Source organism: Daucus carota, chromosome 4, assembly GCF_001625215.2.
Source record: "Daucus carota subsp. sativus chromosome 4, DH1 v3.0, whole genome shotgun sequence".
Lineage (NCBI taxonomy): Eukaryota > Viridiplantae > Streptophyta > Magnoliopsida > Apiales > Apiaceae > Daucus > Daucus carota.
Genome location: NC_030384.2, coordinates 40118810 through 40139303, shown reverse-complemented (window position 1 = coordinate 40139303; position 20494 = coordinate 40118810). Strand labels below are relative to the sequence as shown.

At 33.3% G+C, this 20494-nt stretch overlaps 1 protein-coding gene across 29 annotated transcripts; it reads left to right on the top strand.

Moving 5' to 3' along the window:
• Positions 1-10703: 10703 nt before the first annotated feature.
• LOC108219092 (protein FAR-RED IMPAIRED RESPONSE 1) lies at positions 10704-19615 on the top strand. Of its 29 annotated transcripts, none has more exons than XM_064091629.1 (9): positions 10704-10825; positions 13502-15806; positions 15936-16021; positions 16752-16886; positions 17002-17067; positions 17151-17219; positions 17318-17383; positions 19080-19148; positions 19264-19615. In XM_064091629.1, exons 2-9 carry the CDS (start codon positions 13541-13543, stop codon positions 19339-19341), a joined length of 2835 nt encoding a protein of 944 aa, XP_063947699.1. In that variant the 5' UTR covers positions 10704-10825; positions 13502-13540; the 3' UTR covers positions 19342-19615. The 29 variants fall into 29 exon arrangements, 17 of the variants coding, with proteins under 17 accessions (XP_063947699.1, XP_017247853.1, XP_017247850.1 ...); XM_017392361.2 differs by having other exon boundaries at positions 10722-10871; positions 17008-17067; XM_017392360.2 differs by having other exon boundaries at positions 10723-10871; positions 13524-15806.
• Positions 19616-20494: the final 879 nt, after the last annotated feature.

Below are 20494 nucleotides of genomic sequence, written 5' to 3'. Positions count from 1 at the left end.
AGGGGTCATATGCTTTATCTTTATGGTGTTGTGAAAGAAGAGCATTTGGGGCAGAGGACCAGCTTGAGCCAACATGAAAAGCAGAGAAAGCAAGGAGAAAGATGCGCTGGGGTTTCTTGTTTTTGCTCTCTTTGTTTACACACTCTTCACTCACTTTTACAGTACCCTTTCAATGGTTTACTATACACAATCTGTTTTTGAATCAATTATGTGCTTACCTCTTTTTTGTTTAACGGAGAGAATCATTCAGTGGTCACCGATGGTCCCAGAAGCATTGTTAAACAATGGCAAGGCCATAAGATTGGAGAGTATAATAGCTGTTTTGTAGAGATGGATACATAGGGAATCGTGAAGGAGACTGGTACTACTGTGGAGGTCAAAGTCCATTGATAGGGGTGTAGGGTAGGGCCGAAGTTTATTGTAATGTAAATGTACAGCAAGCCAAGGGTGGGGTGGGGTGGGGATGCTGGTGGGGGTTTCTACTTTGACCTTTGTTTCTCTTTTTAGGACTTTCTTTGTGTCCGGTAGCTAACCCTTCTAAAACACGAGTTATTGTTTCTCTCATCTTAGTTCTTTTTACTCCCTAGTTCATTCACTCGCCCAACAGCTTTTCCGGCCATTTAGTTGGTTCAAATGGAAACCATTGTAAGAGCCTAGGAGGGAAAAGTTGCCTACGTTTTGACCCAAGGATTATTTCTCAAGTGATAGCGTCTTCGTCTTTATCGGAATCTCACAAAAATTATTATTGCTTTAGTTAAAGGATTATTTCTTAAGTGATGTCATCTTCACCCTTCACGAGTTCCTAACATTATTATTATTATTATTATTATTATTATTATTATTATTATTATTATTATTATTATTATTATTATTATTATTATTATTATTATTATTATTATTATTGTGTTGTTATTAAGATTAGGAATTGCAAATTGATAAATCTAGCCATCGAATACAAATCTGCCGATCAAAACCATGCAAGTACATTGAGCTTGAAGTTGTGGACTTCGGCATTTGGCAATGTGACTAGTATAAAGTATAAACCTAATGTTGTCGTTGACAGTAATGAAATATACATAATGTCAGTGTGATAATTACAAGAATTTTTATTCAAATTTTATAGGGATTGGAAGGCACGTTCGATTATTATAATAAGAATCACAATCAGATTTGTTGAGATCTTGATCTTCACAACCCGTATAGATTATCATGTGGGGGGTGAAACATTGACAGGCTGAACTGATCTTCTCCACTTGACAGTATATAGTATTATTCTACACTTAGTATTCTAGCAGGAGTATCATTTGTTTGTGTACGGTTGATTTCGACAATAATTAGTTAATAACTTAAAGTTGTGGCGTGATTTTGGAAATCGGAATTTGGCTACAATAATATCACACTAACTCTGGTCTCTAGGATATAAGATTTGAAAGTACAGTCTTTTGTCAGCAAACTAATACTAGTATACTCCCTTATTAGTTATAGGTATATTCATCATTTACATTTTTAAAAAACAAAGTAAAAATAGTACACTAGTAATTTGAAACACTTTATTAGTTATAAGAAAATTTTGTAGACCACAATTTCGGAGAAAGATAAGTCTGAGACGGTGGTAATAATTCAATTTTAATAATTTGATTATCTTGATGGTAGACATATGCTGTAGTCAATGTGCTGTGCAGGAGAAGAAGGATGGTTAAATGAGAGATCGGGAACGGTCAAACGGAGTATAGGACTACAGTGACTATAGTGTATATGGATAAACTTTAGGACTTCTTTTCTCCCAATTTTTGTAAGTCACTTTTGTTTGCGACAGCCGACATGTCATACTTAGAGCAACTCCAGCAGCTTCCCTATATCATGTCCTAAGTCCAATTATAAGGAATGTGACATAAATTAGTGCTCAGCAGTGTCTTAGAGGTTCCTTAAATCACTAGGATCCTCCTTCCATGCCTTATTAATGAGGCACCACTAGCCATGCCTTATTTGATTTCTTTAATAAAAAAATCATTTCTCTCTCTTATTGTAACTTATTTTCTCTCTCTTCCTTCCATCTTTTATCAATCTCTTTCCAAATTTATTATTATAATAATAATAAGGAATGAATTATAAGGATCATTGTTGGAGTTGAAATACAAAATCTTGTCCTAAATCACTAAGATTCAATATTATATAATATTTATAAGGAAGACACTAAGACACTGCTAGAGATGCTCTTAGGGGTTACTCCCTCCATCCCCCTCAATTGTTTACATTGGAGGGGGACACGAAAACCAAGACAATGTATGAAAAATGATTAAAGTTAGATGAAAAGTGGGTAAAGTGGTGGGGCCTACCAATATTTAATAATAGAATTGAGATAGTGGAGGAAAGTAGTGGGTGTAATAGTAGTTTTTATTGTTAAATATGAGATAGTGGAGGAAGATAGTGGGTGTAATGATGAGAAAAACTTACTATTTATAGTAACGTAAAGAAATAAGAGGGACATCCCAAAATAGTAACTGTAAAGAAATGAGAGGGACAGAGGGAGTATTTGTTAAATCTCGATATTTTTTTTTGAATGATTGAAATTTGAATGAATGGATAATCTGGATGGTGAATAGAAATTGTTGTTTGTTAAACTATTTTATCTGAATGACAAAATTCATGAGTTTGATATTTATTTTGTCAAATAAATTTGATTTAATTATTATATATAACATATATTATTTAGGACCCATTTTGTTAAATCTGAATATTACTAAAATTAAAGAAAAAAAATTCTCTAATTACTTAATTTCTTAACGTAATTACATAATTATGAATGAAATTTTGTAAAGAGAATTTAGATATTATGTATTTTATACCCACAGCAAAAGGGAGGAACAAGTATAGGTTTAATTTTCTCAATTCTATTAAAAAGGTACAAGATTTAAATTGAGTCAAATGACGTGAGAGAGAAGAAATATACTCACATAAATAAGACACAGGACAATAATAATGTGAAGTTGTGAACCATTCAACACAAATTTTAAGGGTGTTTCGTCCAGAAGTTTTGGTTGTGTCGTCCAGATTTTAAAAGATTCAGAAACATAAATCAAACAATCTGAATAGCAAACACGGGCTCCGCCGTTCAGTTCACACAATCTCATTCACTCGTTAACAAATGACCCCTTAATATATGAAAACTTAGTATTGTTAAAACCACGGGTGATCGCTTATTATATTTATTTGATTTATAAGAATGTACTCCCTCTGTCTCTCTCATTTTTTAACGTTACTTTTTGATACGTTATTCCACACTCATTTAATGTATACTTCCATAATATATTTTTTAATTTTTTAATCTCTGAATAAAAGTTTGATGTTTGTAAAAGTATCGAAATGCGTGAAACGTATACAACACCCGGACGGAGGGAGTACGGGTAAAGACTAAAGAGTATTAAAAAAACATGTTAAAATTAACATATACAATTGAAATTGAATGAGAAAAAGGGAGTACGAAGCTCGACTCGAATAAAAGGAATTGCGACAATGTAATATACTCTATCTGTTTTTTAATATATGACGTTTGACTTTTTAGCACACATTTTTAAATGTTTTGACCGGGTAGTTAAAAATATTATTTTTAAAATTTTCTTTTTTCGAATAAAAATATGCAATCAAAATTTTAATTCACAAAAAAAATCAGTCAAAAATAATGATTTTTACTATCCGGTCAACCCACCTAAAATTATATGTCCAAGTCAAAAGTGTCATATAAAAAAAACACAGGAGAGTATGAGTGTATGACCCAGTTAAAGTATTCTCGGAACACTTTGACGCGTTGAACAAAACTGTAAACTGATTTTACAACACGCCCTCTTAATATTTGCCCTTCTTGATGAAAAACATGAACATGGTGCTTCTTGTCGACCTGTCCGTTAGCTTCTAAACGTTTCCACATCCTACACACACAAACCTACAATTTCTTAGAATATCAAGCTCTTCATGTCTCGTCTTTAATCCGATATAGACTCAGTCCTGATTTGTATCTACAAAATGAACGTGGATCGAGTAGCATCCCACGCATATTATGCCACCGTGTTGGAATATAGAAGATGCATGTGACAATGAAGTTGTGGTTGATAGCTTCTATATATACAGATAAATGCATAATCAAACTCTCCAAACCAGTCCCTTGTGAAGTGGAGTTTGTTTTGTAGTATTTATTATTAGCTAAGCATTTAACTTGTTGCATATAAACGCATCTACTTGCGGCCGGCATATCACATATTGGTAATGTACGAGAACTTGCTGGTGTCCGACCTGCCACTTACCCTGTAAATTGGTCCTTGTCAAAGCCTGCATGAGGTTCCGCCAGAGGGAACAACACTAATTGCCTTCAACTATTTTTACACCCATATCTCATTTTCATAATCTTTTTCTTTGCATTATTTATTCGTCAAATTACACCTAGTTGTCCAACTGCCAATATTAATACCTCAAATGTAAGAAGCTCAAAACTTTTACGTGTCAATCTCGGATACTTGTATATATATATATATGATTTAATTCATGTAGTTGTCTATTTTGTATGTTTATTATATTTTCAATCTAACAAAAAGTTAATTAAAATAGAGTATCGTAGAAATCGGGCATCAAAACTAATCAGTTAATTTATGAAGATTTATAAATTTGTCTGCAGAAATTTTTCGATAAATCGAGAATATTTACTAAATCAGAATGTAATCATCAATTCGATAGAATTATTTTCGAGAATTAATAACTTAATCAGGATTTATTAGAACACAAATTCTGAAATGTTCGTTAGTAAAATAATATTTGTATCAATGCTGTAAATTCTAAATCGAATAGAATGAATCTGTCTGTGGCTTGCTTGCACTTGCACAGGATTTTAGTAAATTATAGAGCATTATTCCGGAATATACTGTCATTCCATTTATAATCCAACACAAAAAAGTGAATGCATATATTCAAAATAAATGCTCACATGTCTGCATCACTTGTTTGCCATGAGTAACCAAACAAGTTGAGCTGTAATTTAGATTCCATATCCAAACTGCTGGATTTTTCATGAACCCTAGCTCTATACTTGATCAAGTGGTCTGGTCATAATAATACTGATGCACCTACAACAAAAGAAAAAGTGAATTATTTTTCAACTGCTTTCAGTTGTATCTATATAGCAGTAGCTAGTCATACATGTGATGGCTATAGTTGCTTCACAGCTTGCCATTTTGAAGCCTCCTTTCTGCGTAGAATTTAATGCAGTGTCGCCTTGCCAGGAGTTTTTTTTTTTTTTTTTTTAATCAGTGCACGTAGAAAAGTTCTTTGCCTTGCCAGGAGTTTCCTTAGAGCAAGTCCAAGAGAAGCCCTATAACTTGTCTTAAGTTATAATTTAAGGCACTTGATGAAAAATGTTGATCCAAGAGTGTCCTAGTGATGCCTTATATCACTAGGACAATCTCTTCAAGCCCTATTAATAGGGCACCTCTCTCCTTGCCCTATCCAATATTTTAATATAAAATTTTATATCTACCCTCTTTCTCTCTCTACTTTATATTGTGTTTTAATGATGAAAGGAAGACTTTAATAATAAAATATTAAACATATATTGAAAATAAGGCACATTGTTGGAGTTGAACTTACATAACCATGTCCTAAATCACTAGGACATCATATTTTATATTATATTTGGGGCTCTAACTAGGACATTGTTGGACTTGCTCTTACACAAAAGTGAAGTGAATGAAGAGGAACTATCCTTCATGTACTTTTGTTTGCCCATGCATGCATACATATACTTAATTTTATTATTATATTCTTCCGTTTCATTTTCGGTTATATTTTAGCTATTATTTGATGATATAATTTGATTCTGTGATATTATACATAATGTGCTCGTCCCGATAATTTATAATATTTTATTATTATATTATCAATTATATATCTAACAAATTTGTCCGCCTCTTTACATTTTTAAATAATTTTTTACTTATAAATAATAATTATAAAATTTAAATTATTCAAATCGTCTTACTATTACACAAAAGTATACACTAAACTTTCAATTCAGTATAAATTAAAATATATTACTGTTCTGAAAATAGGAAAATTGACTTATACCTGCTTTACACGCAAAGAAAGTGTACATGAAGTCATGAAGCGCCCATCCATATTGTTCAATTGGAGCATGGCATCCGAATAAACTAGAAAAGAATGCGTCCACTAATATGATGGGTATATGACAATACCATTAATACTTTTACCTTTTGCCACCACAACGTAATATGTATGGTATATCCGTATATTTGCAGTTAGGTGGTGTATGAATGGCAAGCGGGGCCATACCATAAAATCAGATGGTTCTCTTGTCAACTAATTATGGTGGCAGTGTCACTTTTGTTGTCCCCTCATTTTCGGCTAATTGATTAATTAAGTAGATAAAACAAGTCTTGCATCTTACAAAAAAACATCCCATTTTCGAGTTGTTTGAATTGATTAAATCAAGAAAATGAGAGATCGGATGAGGTGTCCGTCTGTGAGCTGTGTAATCAAACTTAAGATAGGATACCACGTATGAACATCAGAACATGTTCCTCAAACAAAAATAACTACTACCTCATCAAAGTAGGATAATTTAAAGTAAAGAGATTCTGAAGGCTGAAGCTCAAAACGCGTGTACATATTTAATCAATAAGTGACAAATAATCAATTAACTACATAAATCTCACAGTTAACAAGACGTGATTAGCACTTGATAATCATGTCCAGCCGATCTCAAGTACTGGCAGCAAAATCCCCGCAGATCAGCTTAGAATCCATAAAACTATTCAACTCTACATGCATTTAACAACTCTCACATACTGAAACTTCCGATTAAGTGTATGTATGTCTGTCAGTATGTGTGTAGTATATTGCATAAATAAGGTTAAACGTGCAGATAAATATGTTGTTTATGTTATTCGAGATTCAAGTCTGTATTGCGACTATAGTATATTAATCATGTTGTCAAACAAGTCTGCCACTATTCATGTTTTTTGTCTTGCCCAATAATACAAAACAAGTTGATTGATACAATTAGTTCTCAGAGTGTCGTCCTTGTCAAATATTCAGTCTCTTTAACCTTATAGACGGTCAGCTATTTTAGACTTTTAGTACGTGAATTGCAGGAAAATTACCCTGAACTAAAGTAATTAATGGGAATGAACAAAATTCAATTCACCGTAAAAGGAGTTGAATTATGCAAAGTAATTAGCCTAATCTTTTGAAATGAAGATAGTTTTGTACACTTATGTCAATATCAGAGGCAACATAAGGTCTCCAATCCAGGGGACAAATTCGCTGCTATTTTTTTCTTTTTTCAACACGATTAATCTCTGATTCATATGTGCCGTGTCTGCTTTTCCATTTCTACTCTATTTAAAAGTCTACGGGGCCGTTTGCACAAGCTTAAAAAAAGTGACTTCTTGCTTAAACTAAAGAAGTGGAACAGAAGTGAGAAATAAATAAGTGAATAAAGTGTTTGGAAAAGAAGCAGAAGCTGTGAGAGAGAAGTTAGGATTCTCAACTTTTTAAAAGTACTTCTGCTTCTTTACACAAACGGGTCAAAAAAAGCAGAAGCCAGAAGCAGCTTCTGCTTCTGGTAAACAAACCGTGCTTCTGGTAAACAAACCGGGCCTACGTTTGTTGATAATACTGTTTCCAGATTACAACTATATTTAAAGTCGTAAACAAAGTCCTTCATTAACTTGTAAATGCGTAAGCCATCCATTAATAACTTGGAAACTAAAATTAAGAAAATTGATGGACCACTTAAGTTTCTGGTAGATATCCGTGTATAAAAGGTGGCCTGTTTTCACAATCCTCCTCTCGCAATAAACAATTAATTTATATCGGCCCATTGCAATAATTGGACGTGTTTCGTAATTTAGTGACCTATCATAATTATAAATTTCCTCCAATGGAGTGTGTTTTTAGGAACCAATTAACAGTTAAATATATAGTTGCGGCCCTATTTTACCAAAAGTCCCACCTATGCAACTTAATATACTAGCTAGGCTAGCTCGGGAGGAGACAAACGTTTGTTGTGCAATTGTAATTGTTACATGTACCAAGCTTATTATGAAAGAAAAGTGATTAGTGGAAATGCTAATACTCATTATGTCTATTAAGTGTTTCTTGGTGGAGAGCTTAGTACTATTATATCTATAACATAATTCACGTGGTAATCCACGGGCGTAGTCATGATTTATCAGTTGAAGATCCGATTTGAAATGAAATGAAAAGTAATGGAAAAAGATAATTATGGTGTCTCTCATAATTAAGGATGATTTACCAGACTATACTGTGCTTGATCTAGTTGACGCTTCTACAAATTTTGTGAAGTATATTGTGACCGGATCTTACCGTTAGTGGTTTAAACTTGACCTAATTGCTTGAAAAAAAAAAACTTGACCTAATTGCTATGTTATATAGTTCATCCGTTTTATTTGAAAATTTCACAGCCAAAGAATCTCAATTATATTTAATGCAAGAAAGTTAATTAACCTTAAAAAAAGGAGTACTTGGTGTGTATATCTAATAATATTCTTTATTTTGAACAATTAATAAAATAATAATAATAATAATAATAATAATAATATTTTGATTTGAGTGAGGCTTATGAATCGTAAGCAAGTATAAACTTTCTCTTTTTTGAAGAAAAAAAAGAAGCAGCAAGTATAAACTCTCTTACTTCCCTTAGAAACGATAAAAAGGATTCTAAAATAGTTGCAAAACAAGAATATCTAAGAATATGTGCTAAAAAAAATAGGCGATAATTCAGTACCAAGAGTTTGTGTGGGACAGAATTAGCATAATATAAGTGGCAATATCTTGATCATGAGAAGTACTGAATTGACTTGTATATGCATATATTCGGTGGCCACCCTAACTTTCGATAGTGGTGCCCCAAACATGAGTGGAATTTGCCAAAGTCTTGGGAATATTTCGCAATTAGAATAAGTTTAGGAGGAACATTTTCTTCAATTTGACAACTTAAGAGAGTGGAGATGGCACCTTATCATCTTGATTGCCCATCAATTCACTACTTGGGCTTTCTTCCACCCAAAAAATCAATACCCGCAGGATTCTTAGTTTATATAACACATCTTAATGCAGAAAGAGGATCAGTTTATTATGATTATATATTGGAGAATAAAAATATCCCATATATTGGAGAACAAAATGATCTTTGAAGTAAATAGGTAAGTGTTTGTTTATGTAAAGGTGATGTTGGAGATTATATTTCTAATGGCCCAGCTTGTATTGGACCCAAAATGCTCTAGTAGGCCTGCTTGTGTAATTAGAATTACAACAGCTCACGAATATAAGATTAAAAGTAATTTTTTTCCCCTCACAAAATGATCTTATTATTAAATTACAATAATATATGGCTATTCTATTTTAAATTTGAAATTCTGATCATCAAAATTAAAAAATTATTTTAAATTTGAAATTCTGATCATCAAAATTAAAAAATTAATAAAAATAATTTATAGTTATTATATCATATTATATATTGCAAACAATTTATTAATTATATTTTTTTTGAAGAATTTATTAATTATATTTATAATATTAATTTTATCATATCGCACTTGTTAATCATGATATAATTTCAATTTCAAGATTAATCCCAATATTATATCCATAAATTTAAGATATATAAAGAAGGAACTGATACACCCTATATATGTTACTATCTAGTATCATTTTCAGGTAAAGATTTATATGATCAATCATTTTCTGTTTATGAGACAGCGTGAATTGTCTCAATATTCAAAATTGATCCACCACCGAATATTCAACCACAACCTTTAAAAAGTTGTGATCGACCACGTTCTCAAGGCATCCATTGTTGTCCCGTATGCCCATCTCGTTTCTAATTTGTCGTGGTTATTATTTTTGATTTTAAGTGTGTGGCTTTACAAAAACCGTCCCATTATAAATTTCTGGCTTTGTCAATGTGGATCAATGAGCTTCCATTATCTGATAACTATGTTTTTGTATGAATCTTTGAAAAAAGAATAAAATTTCACATGCAACAATCGTCTTCATTTTCCTTGACAGTTGACACAAAATAAAAAGAAGCGTGTGCCATAACTTGTTGTACATATATGACAAACGTATATTCATACCCATTGCAGAGAAATAAAAAAAATATATACAAATTTATCAAGATTGTTTTCCTGGGTTACAGGGTGATATTAGTGGGGAATGTTCATTCTAGAATATTTATTTGTTAAGTTTCATATTCCGGAAAATCTAGAATCTAGAAAAAGATATTAAAGAATAAATAGTATGATACCTGGTCCAAGTTTCTAAAAATGTCAAAAAGAAATTACTAGAAAATAGTCTCAAAAGAGAAATCATAATAAATAAAAGATACTATTTTCTGAAAATAAAAAGTAAGCCAAATACCAAACAATAAACATCATGTCTTTTTTTTTTTGGGTCATAAATTAACACCAAGCTAATCTTATCATCCAAAACACATTTAGGTCGACAACTTGACATATCCATCTTGGTCTAGCCCATCTATGATTTGGACTTGGTAATATTTCAAAATTTTATCACACTGAGACAAAATCTGGCCCAGTATCTTGGTCTAGCCCACATTGTCAAAGGAAGAATGAAAAGAGTCTAAGCAAAGTAGATCACCAAAACGATCCATTTCGAAGGAAAGGCCCAGTATCTGGCCCATCATAGCTTGCGAGTACAGGCAATTGCGGGTAGAGTAAGATGCGAGTACAGATTGCCAAATTCAAACCCTAACTGCCATTTGGGGAAGGAACACTCGGTACTCGCCTTGGATCTTCAATTCATCAACTACTTCTCTAATTCATGTAATTATAAACTTGCTCCTACTCTTATTTAGTTATTAATGTTGTTTTTCACTGCAATTTATCCTTTTTTACACACAGTAGTGTGTGTCAGTAAAGTTAGTCACAAGTATTACACTAGAAAATTTTCATTTGTTTCTGTTGGTATTATTTTTGCATGTACTTCCTATGTGTTGTGTTTGGTTGGGGTGAATGGAATGGAATGGAATGGAATGAGTATAAAAAAAAAAAAATAATAGAGTGTAGAAAATAATAGAGTGTAGTTTCTTTGGAATGAGTATAAATAAAAGAAAATAATATAGTTTCTACTTTTGCATATGTGTGTATTATACTGAGGTGTTCGTTCAACTAATCACTAATTTAGCTTGCAAACTAGTTATTTGTACTAATGTTAGTCAGGAGCATGTTGTGGAACAAAACTATACAACCTGTATTCAGGTCCACGGGTTACGTTGGTTGTGACATACTGTACTCACTACGTATGTGCATCATACCTGTTTGCGTACGAGGGCCCTCTACATTGAATAATTTTCTAAGCCTAATAATCGCGTGAAAAGGAAAAATTTGCTCTGATACTTTCTGCGTTTAATAAGCGTAATCATAGGTTAAAAGCTGATAGTAGTGTTTCCTATCTATACACGAAGTGGGAGGTTCCAATGGGACCTCTTTAACATTAGATATTGCATTTACTTTGGATCTGTTGATATAATGCTTAGCATTAATTAAAATTGTTTTATTTTTTTTAACTACAAATTGCAAGAAGATGACTGATGTTATAAATTACCCCATGTTTGTGTTATATAAGTGTTTATGTAAGTCTGTCTTGTTTTACCTGTCATTTCTCAGAGCTAACTCTTTTTAAGTTTATTAGTGTGTCTTTTTTAGAGTAAAATGTGAATTGGTGGCCGAATTTTATCCATTTTGCACTTTAGTGGCTGTGGTGGCCCGAAATTCTTTTTATGTTTCAAAGAAATGGCTAAGGGCCACTTTTCAGAGAAAATAAATAAATTAAAACAATACTTGCTCACTCTATTGCAAATTTGAAATTCCGGTCATCAAAATAAAAAAAATAGATAAAATTTGGCCACCAATTTGTACTTTACTCGTCTTTTTTACTTCATTTTATTTTCTTTTTACACACAACAGTGTGTTTCAGTTAAGTTAGTCACAAGTACTACACTAGTCTTTGTTTGTTCTTGTTGATATTTTTTTTGTAGGGAATTTTTATTTTTAGTTTCTAGTTTTGCATGTATGTGTTATATACTCTGGAGTGTCCTGCAAGGTGCAAAATTTAAAAAGCGGAATATCAAATTTGAAGCGCAAACAATTAACACAGGTGTTCGTTCAACTACAAAATTATTTAGCCTGCAAACTAAATATTTCTACTAGTGTTAAGGTTGACAAGTGCTCTTTTAACCACTCGTTTGTACAGTTAAGAGGCTGTAATGGAAATTGGAATATGACTATATAATAGATATCCAGGTCACGGTGACGTTGGTTGTGACATACTATCTGTGCTGATTATGTGTGCAAAGTGTCATACCTGTATGCATACGAGAGCCTTCTACATTTAATATCCATTCAGAGCCTATCAACGCGTAAATATAAGAAACTTACTTTGATATTTTTTGCATTTAAGCGCGGGTAATAGGTTAAAGTTAACATTAGCTGTGTTGCTATCAATATACAGAGTGAGTGTTTGTTGCCTAATAATATACATAGTTAGGGGGTTTAAACGTGACCTCTTCAAAATACATACTACACATACTTTTATATCTTATAATATAATGTTTAGCATTAATTGTTTTATTTTCTGTTAGTAAAAAGTGCAACAAGATGATTGGTATTAATAATTAATTTAAGTGTTGAAGAAACCCCATCCTTTTTACTTGTCATTTTTTGTAGGTAACACTTACCACTGTTGCTTTTATTTAAACTAACCTCACATCATTTCTCTTTATATCCTCTATGTCTTCTCTGGGGAAAATAATAAACTTCCTTAAGCTTGATGCAGGACATATCAACTCCTTTTATAATTAAATATATTTGCATTGTTGTATCACATTTTAAAATTTAAAGACAATACAATTAAGTAATACCCTGCTGCATGAAATAACTATAAAATATTGGAAAAAACGCAAAAGCAATTGGAATGGAAACGATTGAACTACGTATTCGCTGAGATAAACTATGAGATGCAGAAATACAAGCTTGGTGTGAGAAATAAATCTATACCATGAAAGAGATGATCTCATAGAACTTTGCAGCCGACTATCTTAATGTAAAATAAGTTTAGCTTCAAAATTGTTAGTGTCTAAGCATATTAAATGTAACTTAACTTAACAGTTTTGAACCTCCTTTTGTACATGTGTTCATATTTCATTTGCATCTATTGTAGCCATAGGTCAAAAAACTAATGTACTAGAATCATGTATCAGCATATCCGTAGGTCATGAGTAGCTTATCCCGCATCTTCCTTTTTGAGTGAGAGAAGAGACTTAGTTGTAGAGATGGGCTGAGCGTGAGAACTGCAGACGCACATTGTTATTAGTTCTTTATATGACTGTTCAGGTTCTCTTTATATTTACAAATTAATAGCTATTATTTATCTGTACTTTTATCCTTTCCTTTAGGTACTCTGTAATGCATTTTCAGGACACACAACAATTTCAATGGTTATAGATCTTGAACTGCCGTCAGAAGATCATCAAAAAGACGTGGAAGATAGTAGATCACATCTAAGTAGAATTGAAAAAGATTATGTGTGTGAAACACATACTGGAGATGGACCAACTACTAATTCTCTGAGGCCTGATGAATTTGAGGAAGAGTCTGAACAAACTTCAGCTGGATGCACATCAAACAGTAAACACAGAGTGCATGCCGGAGGCGTGGCAGATGTGAATCCTCATAGGGACTTGGAGCCCCATAATGGTATGGAGTTTGATTCTAAAGAGGATGCCTTTACATTTTATAAAGAATATGCTAAGTCTGTTGGATTTGCCTCCATAATTAAGGCAAGTCGGCGATCAAGAATATCTGGAAAATTCATTGATGCAAAATTTGTTTGTACCAGATATGGCAAAAAGCGTGAATCTGTCACAGCTGAAAATCCAGAGTCTGTTTTAGATGCAAATGACCAGGAAAACATTCCTGTCAAGCGCAAACGAGGCCGGATTAATGAATCTTTGTCGAAAACAGATTGCCAAGCTTGCATGCATGTTAAGGGAAGACAGGATGGAAGATGGTTTATAAATAGTTTCATTAAGGAGCATAACCATGAAATTTTTCCTGACCAGGCCTACTATCATCGTGGTCAATGGGACAGAGAGTTAGGTAGCAATCGTGTTACTTCTTTTCATGCTATCCGGGCAAGGACGAAGAAGGTATATGTGTCAATGTCTAGGAAATCAGGGACAACTAAGAAAGTCGAGAACAAAAAGAGTGAAATTGTAAATGCTAGTAGAGAGACTTTGGCTTTAGAGGAGGGAGATGCACAGATAATGCTTCAACATTTTCTGAACATGCAAGTTGAAAATCCCAACTTTTTCTCTGCAATAGATCTGAATCCTGGACAGCGATTGAGAAATGTCTTCTGGGTAAATGCCAAAGAAAGGCTTGACTATGAACACTTTTCTGATGTAGTATTCTTTGATACTACATATATAAAGAATGAGTATAAGTTGCCATTTGTTCCCTTTATTGGGGTGAACCATCATGCACAGTTCATGCTGCTTGGATGTGTTTTAATTGCTGACCAGAGTAAATCCAATTTTGTTTGGGGAATGCAGGCATGGCTGAAAGCAATGGGTGGACGGGCTCCAAAAGTAATTTTAACTGATCAAGACAAAGCATTGAAAGAAGCAGTAGCTGAAGTCTTTCCAAATTCCCGCCATTGTTTTTGTTTATGGCATGTTCTGACTAAGATTCAGGAGAAGATTGGATTTGTCATGAGGCGAAATGAAAACTTTCTTGCTAAATTTAACAAATGTGTCTTAAAATCATGGGATGAAGAACAATTCGAAAAGAGATGGTGGAAAATGGTTGATAGATTCGGCTTAAGAAATGATACATGGATCCAGTCATTATATGAGGATTGCAAACAATGGGTTCCGGCATATATGACAGACATTTTCTTGGCTGGGATTTCTACACCGCGACGTTCCGAAAGTATCAATACACTTGTTGATAAACTTATACAGCGGAAATCTACATTGACAGAATTCTTAGACCAATACAAAACATGTCTATATGAGAAGTCTGAGGAGGAAGCAAAAGCAGATTTCGAGACATGGCATAAACAACCTGGCTTAAGATCACCCTCACCATTTGGAAAACAAATGGCACAGATGTATACACATGCAATTTTTAAAAAGTTTCAAGTTGAGGTTTTGGGTGTGGTTGCTTGTCATCCAAAAAAAGTAGGTGATGATGGTTCAATTAAAACATATATAGTTCAAGATTTTGAAGAGAACCAAGATTTTATGATGATTTGGAATGAAAGGACGTTTAGTATTTGTTGCTCTTGTCACTTGTTCGAGTACAATGGTTTCCTGTGTAGACATGTGATGATTGTTCTGCAAATGTGTGGCGTCCATAATATCCCATCACAATATATTCTAAAACGCTGGACGAAGGATGCAAAAAGTAGGCAAAATATGGGACATCTGGAAGTGGTTGAATCGAGGAGTCAACGATACAACAATCTTTGTCAACGAGCCCTTAAGCTGGGTGACGAAGGGTCTTTATCTGAAGAGAGCTATAATATAGCATTCAAAGCTCTGGAAGAAACCTTGAGAAAATGTGAGAGAGTAAATTTTTCTATTCAAAGTATGTTAGAGCCTTGTTCTCCATCACTTCACAGTTTTCATGATTTAGAATTAAATCAAGACAACTGCACAAGCAAGAAAACCAAAGAAGGTTGTGGGTCCAGAAAGGGTAAGGTATGTTGATTCACTTATAATCATTCTATACGTGCGTTTGTGTTTATCTGCCTTTTAAGCCTTTAAATTTTCTTATTGCTCCCACGAAGCTGAGCGGATATCTTTTCTTTTGTCTCCATTTTAGGTACTGAAAGAGCCAGAGGCAATAGGCATGCCTGTGGGATGGCAACAGCTGGTTTGTGTTTATTTCCAGTTTATATTCCATCAGGGGTTAGTTTAAAGAAACATGTTTAAAGTGAAGTAGTTGCTTTGGGCCTCCCAACTTTTGAGACCCTAAAAAACGATTTGCTCTCTTTGCTAAAAAATGTTTTTTTCCTCAACTTTAAATTGACTTTTTATTTAACACATTTTCTGATTTTTGCTTTACAGGAAAGTAAAATTCTCCTAGAAAACTTTGGTATATTTATTTAAGTTAAATTTCTCTTTTTATAACTTCTTACAATATTACTTTCCTGCCCCTTGTGTCTTATATGTACTGTTTCATTCTATGCATATCTGTTTATTTCTCTTTTGTTCATGTGTCATTCTCCCCCTCCTAATTTTTCTGAAAATCCTTGCACATTTTTCATCGTGCATCCTCTATGTAATTTCTGTTTTATCTCTTAGGCAATTCAGAATCTGGTGTTTTACAGCTATCGTTGTCAAGTTGTGAAGCACTAGGGTAATATTCAGAATCTGGTGTTTTACAGCTATCGTTGTCAAGTTGTGAAGCACTAGGGTAAATGCTCCATCCATATAATATATTAAAACTGACCTACACGAACTTGATTGTGAAAATTTGTTTAAAAATTGCATCAAAAAAAGCTAGGAAGTAAACCTGATATAGCATAATATAAATTCAGAAATTAGTTTTCAATTTTCGCTCTTTGAAAGGCCCCGAATTTATATTGTCTTGGACAACCGCTTCTGTTACTTGTACATTATGCTTTTCTACTTGTAGACTAGAAGCAATAGAGCACCAGATGGTATAGATGAGGATTTGATGTATCGTGCTTCCATGTCAAAGGCACACTCGGCACTCAGAGCTCCTATCTTTGATTGTTCTTATGAATCACAGGAGGCCGTACAAGTGACGGTATGGGCACCATTTTATCAGTGGTCCAAGTGTAGGGGAAATATTATAGTGTGAACTATGTAATTGTTGGACTTGGATGCCATATCTTAGATCTATACTTTTATACTTTATGTAGGAGCAGCTAAACACAAGGGTTCCGTCCCTAGATGCCTATTTTGGAACGCAACTTGTTCATGGAATGGTAAGCTTAACTATCCAGTCATAGTAATGCATGCATTTTATATTAAGAGCTTAACTAGAATCGCCTCCCTTTTTATAATATAGGAAGAATTAGGTACTTTATCTTTAAAGCGCAATGATTATTTTGGCAATCAGCAGAGCATGCAGGAACTGGTAATATGAAATAAAACTGTATATATTTTCATGGTTTATTTTTTCCTAGTTTTTTATAACCGGACTGGTGTCTAAATATGGCTGTGCATGTATTATAGGGACAACTAAATTCAACATTGCTCCATGATGCAGATTTACTGTCTCAACAAAGATTGCTTGGGATGGTATGAAATCTGATATATATATTTGTGATGAACAATTGCACTTATCTAACAATAGAGTGGCAACTGGGAACTGTTTAGATGTCTGACTTTTAGGCTGGATTAGATGTTGAGGAAATAAATTTAATCGTCCTTGAACTATTGCCGTTTTATTGTTTGGGTCCTAAACTAAAGATTCCAACATTCATGTCATATTACTTTTAGATTTTCTGATTCAAGTTCTTCCGTTAAAAAACGAGCAATAGACCTTAGAATCTTCTGACATGGCAGATAATAAAATTAAAATATTCATATAGTTGGCTGCTAATTGACAAAGCAAATATATATATTTTACATGAGTAATTATAATCGTTATATACTATATATAGATATAAGCATGGGAGTATATGTAATATTGCAAAATTAAGGTTCAAAATTGATCTGGGGACTCATGATTTATCGTCGATTTCAGAGATTTAAAGCCTTCTCAACGTTCATCCAAATCAATTTGTTTCAGTTTTGTTCTTTTTAAACTGTAATTGTAAATAGAATTAAGATTTGTGATTTGGGGGATGAGATGAATGATTGTAGGAGGGGTGTGAATAGAATTAGGGTTAGTAATCGTGTAAGTGTGTATATTTGTGGGTATGAGTGTAGTTGATAAAGTGACAAGGAGGAAACGAGATGATGAGAGGGAGTGGCCAAGGACGGTGGTGGTGCCACCGGTTAATTTGCTGCCACCCACCATGTAATATGGGTGTATGCTAAGGTAGATGGCAGTCTAATGTCAATCATGTGACTTTGTGTGCCATTTTCTTGCTGCATATTCGTCCAAATAAGAAACGAAATGAGTCATAATACTCGCCATATAAGCAATATTCTAAAGTTATATGACCCGAATGTTGGAATTCTCAGTTCAGCGACCTATACAATAAAACAACAATAGTTCGAGGGTGATTAATTTTCTTTTCCTTGTCACATTCACGCCCACACCCATACACCATGTGGGTGTTAATACAGTTTATAATTATATCTCATTGGTTTTGTAAACAAAGATTTCCCCTTACAGTTCAAGGGCCATTGTATAAAGATGGTGCATTATTTTTTAGAATGGACGGAGGGTTTTTTTTTGGGGTGGGGTGGGGGATGTTACAAATGTTTCAATAATTATACTTTGTGTAACAAGGGAGGGGGAATAAGGATTCAGACCTGTGACCTTAGTCATTGGAGAGGGGGGAGTTTTCTTGCCACTAAGCTATCAACAATTTGGTCAAAAAATCATAATCCCTCCATCCCACTTTTCTGGTCCCCATTTCCGTGTTTCTTTGTCCCAAAAAGGTTGCCATTATCAAGTTAATATGGTAAATTACATGTTAACTTTGTTAATTGTTTTCAACAATACAATCTTTTGGTAACATACACTTATTTATTATGATTGAATAAAACTTGGGTTTTAAAGGGGGGACAAGAAAAGTGAGACGGAGGGAGTATTTGATAAGTTGTGTATGAATACATAGACAAAGTATTTAGCAAAAAAAAAAAGAATACATAGACAAAGTCTCGAGATTAATGCGATGTGCAGCAAAGAAAGGCTAGGGGTGCATATTTTTCCACTTATTTGACGCCTCTTTCTATTCAAAATTCATCACTTTAATTTAAATTCTCTTGTAACTGATGTTTTCTATATGCCTGTTTTACTACACCATATACATGTTTGTAGGGGCAACTTAATTTCAGGCCACAAATGATGCAGGGTTGTTTTGACATGCAGCACAATCTGCGAGATATGGTATCCACATGGCTCTTTCCTGTCACTTCTTTATATGTAGTTTATTTTGCTTTGTTGGGCACTTGACTTGGGCTTACAAGTTGTTTTCTGTTTTAAAAATCTTTCTATTTCGCAGGAGCATTCTGATGTGAGGCCTGTGGTTTTACATGCCATGGGATCGAAACAGTCGCAGTCAAAGCACTTGCCGCTTTAAATGTCAAGTTAGAGAACCTGTTCCGATGTATATATGTTTGAGAACTTGTGGGACTCTCTGACGTGAAGGGAATTTGTGGCTTCTTGGTTGACTATCTTTCTGTATGTATGGTTGTATAGACTAGTGAAAGTTTTATCATTGTTGCTTATGCTAATAGTTCTTACTAGGAACTTTAATATAAATTTTTTTATTGTTCTTGCACTTTCGGAGCGTATTCTACTGCTGAAAGTTGTGTAGTCTTTACTACAACGTAACGTGAGCATGGGTTGGTGAATGGTTTTAGCTCCCTGTAAATAACACCCTGAATGTTATTATAACATATATTTATTAGGCCCTGCTCTCGAGTTATAAACAGGGAGGAAAACAAGTGAAAAGAAAGTAAAGTTATCTAACTTTCACTCCTATTTGCGCTCTCAAATTTTTTAAAAAATGAAAGCAAGTGAAAATCGATGTAATTATAATATAGTTTTACTCAGAAAATGAAAAGAAAGTGAAAGTTTATTCACTTACTTTCACTCCTAAAAATTTCGAAACTAGGATGGAGAAAAAGTACCCTTCACGGTCCATGTTTTTTACTAGAGCATCACTCGGAGTTTGTGATACCTCCCTAGAATTTGTCGTTTCTGTCGTTAGGTACATACATAACGATGCAAAAAACATATATTTAGATTTGGATTCTGAAAATTTATGTAAAAAATAAGATTCTACGGCAGAACTTTAATGGTTCGATTTTATTTTAAACATTGGTTCTCTCCGGCGCGACCCATCCTAATTTTTAGTGGGTTTTCTACTAAATAGTGCTATATTTGTTCGTTTTTCTTTTTCTCGTTCAAACTCGCTTTTTATTCAATTATAATAAATAGAGCATAAGTTATCAAAAATTTGTACTATTTTTAAGAAAAATTAATAAATTTAATATATAATTTATCATATAAATTTAATATGGACAATATTTTTTGAAAAAAAACAAGGAACTAAGGACTAGAAAACTGAAATGGAAAAGAACATAATAATAATATATAGTATCCTAAATTAGGACTTGTTTTGTATTGTTCTTTTTTCTTTATGTATTGTATTGTATTTTATTTTTAACCGTATTTCTTATCTTTGTTATTCACCGTTAAAATAAAGAAAATTTATAAAAACATCCATA

Coding starts and splice junctions, on each gene's coding strand:
- LOC108219092 (XM_064091629.1), top strand. CDS start 13,541: ATGGTTATAGATCTTGAACTGCCGTCAGAAGATCATCAAAAAGACGTG. Junction 15,807..15,935: donor AGGTTGTGGGTCCAGAAAGG/GTAAGGTATGTT, acceptor TCTCCATTTTAG/GTACTGAAAGAGCCAGAGGC. Junction 16,887..17,001: donor AGGAGGCCGTACAAGTGACG/GTATGGGCACCA, acceptor TACTTTATGTAG/GAGCAGCTAAACACAAGGGT.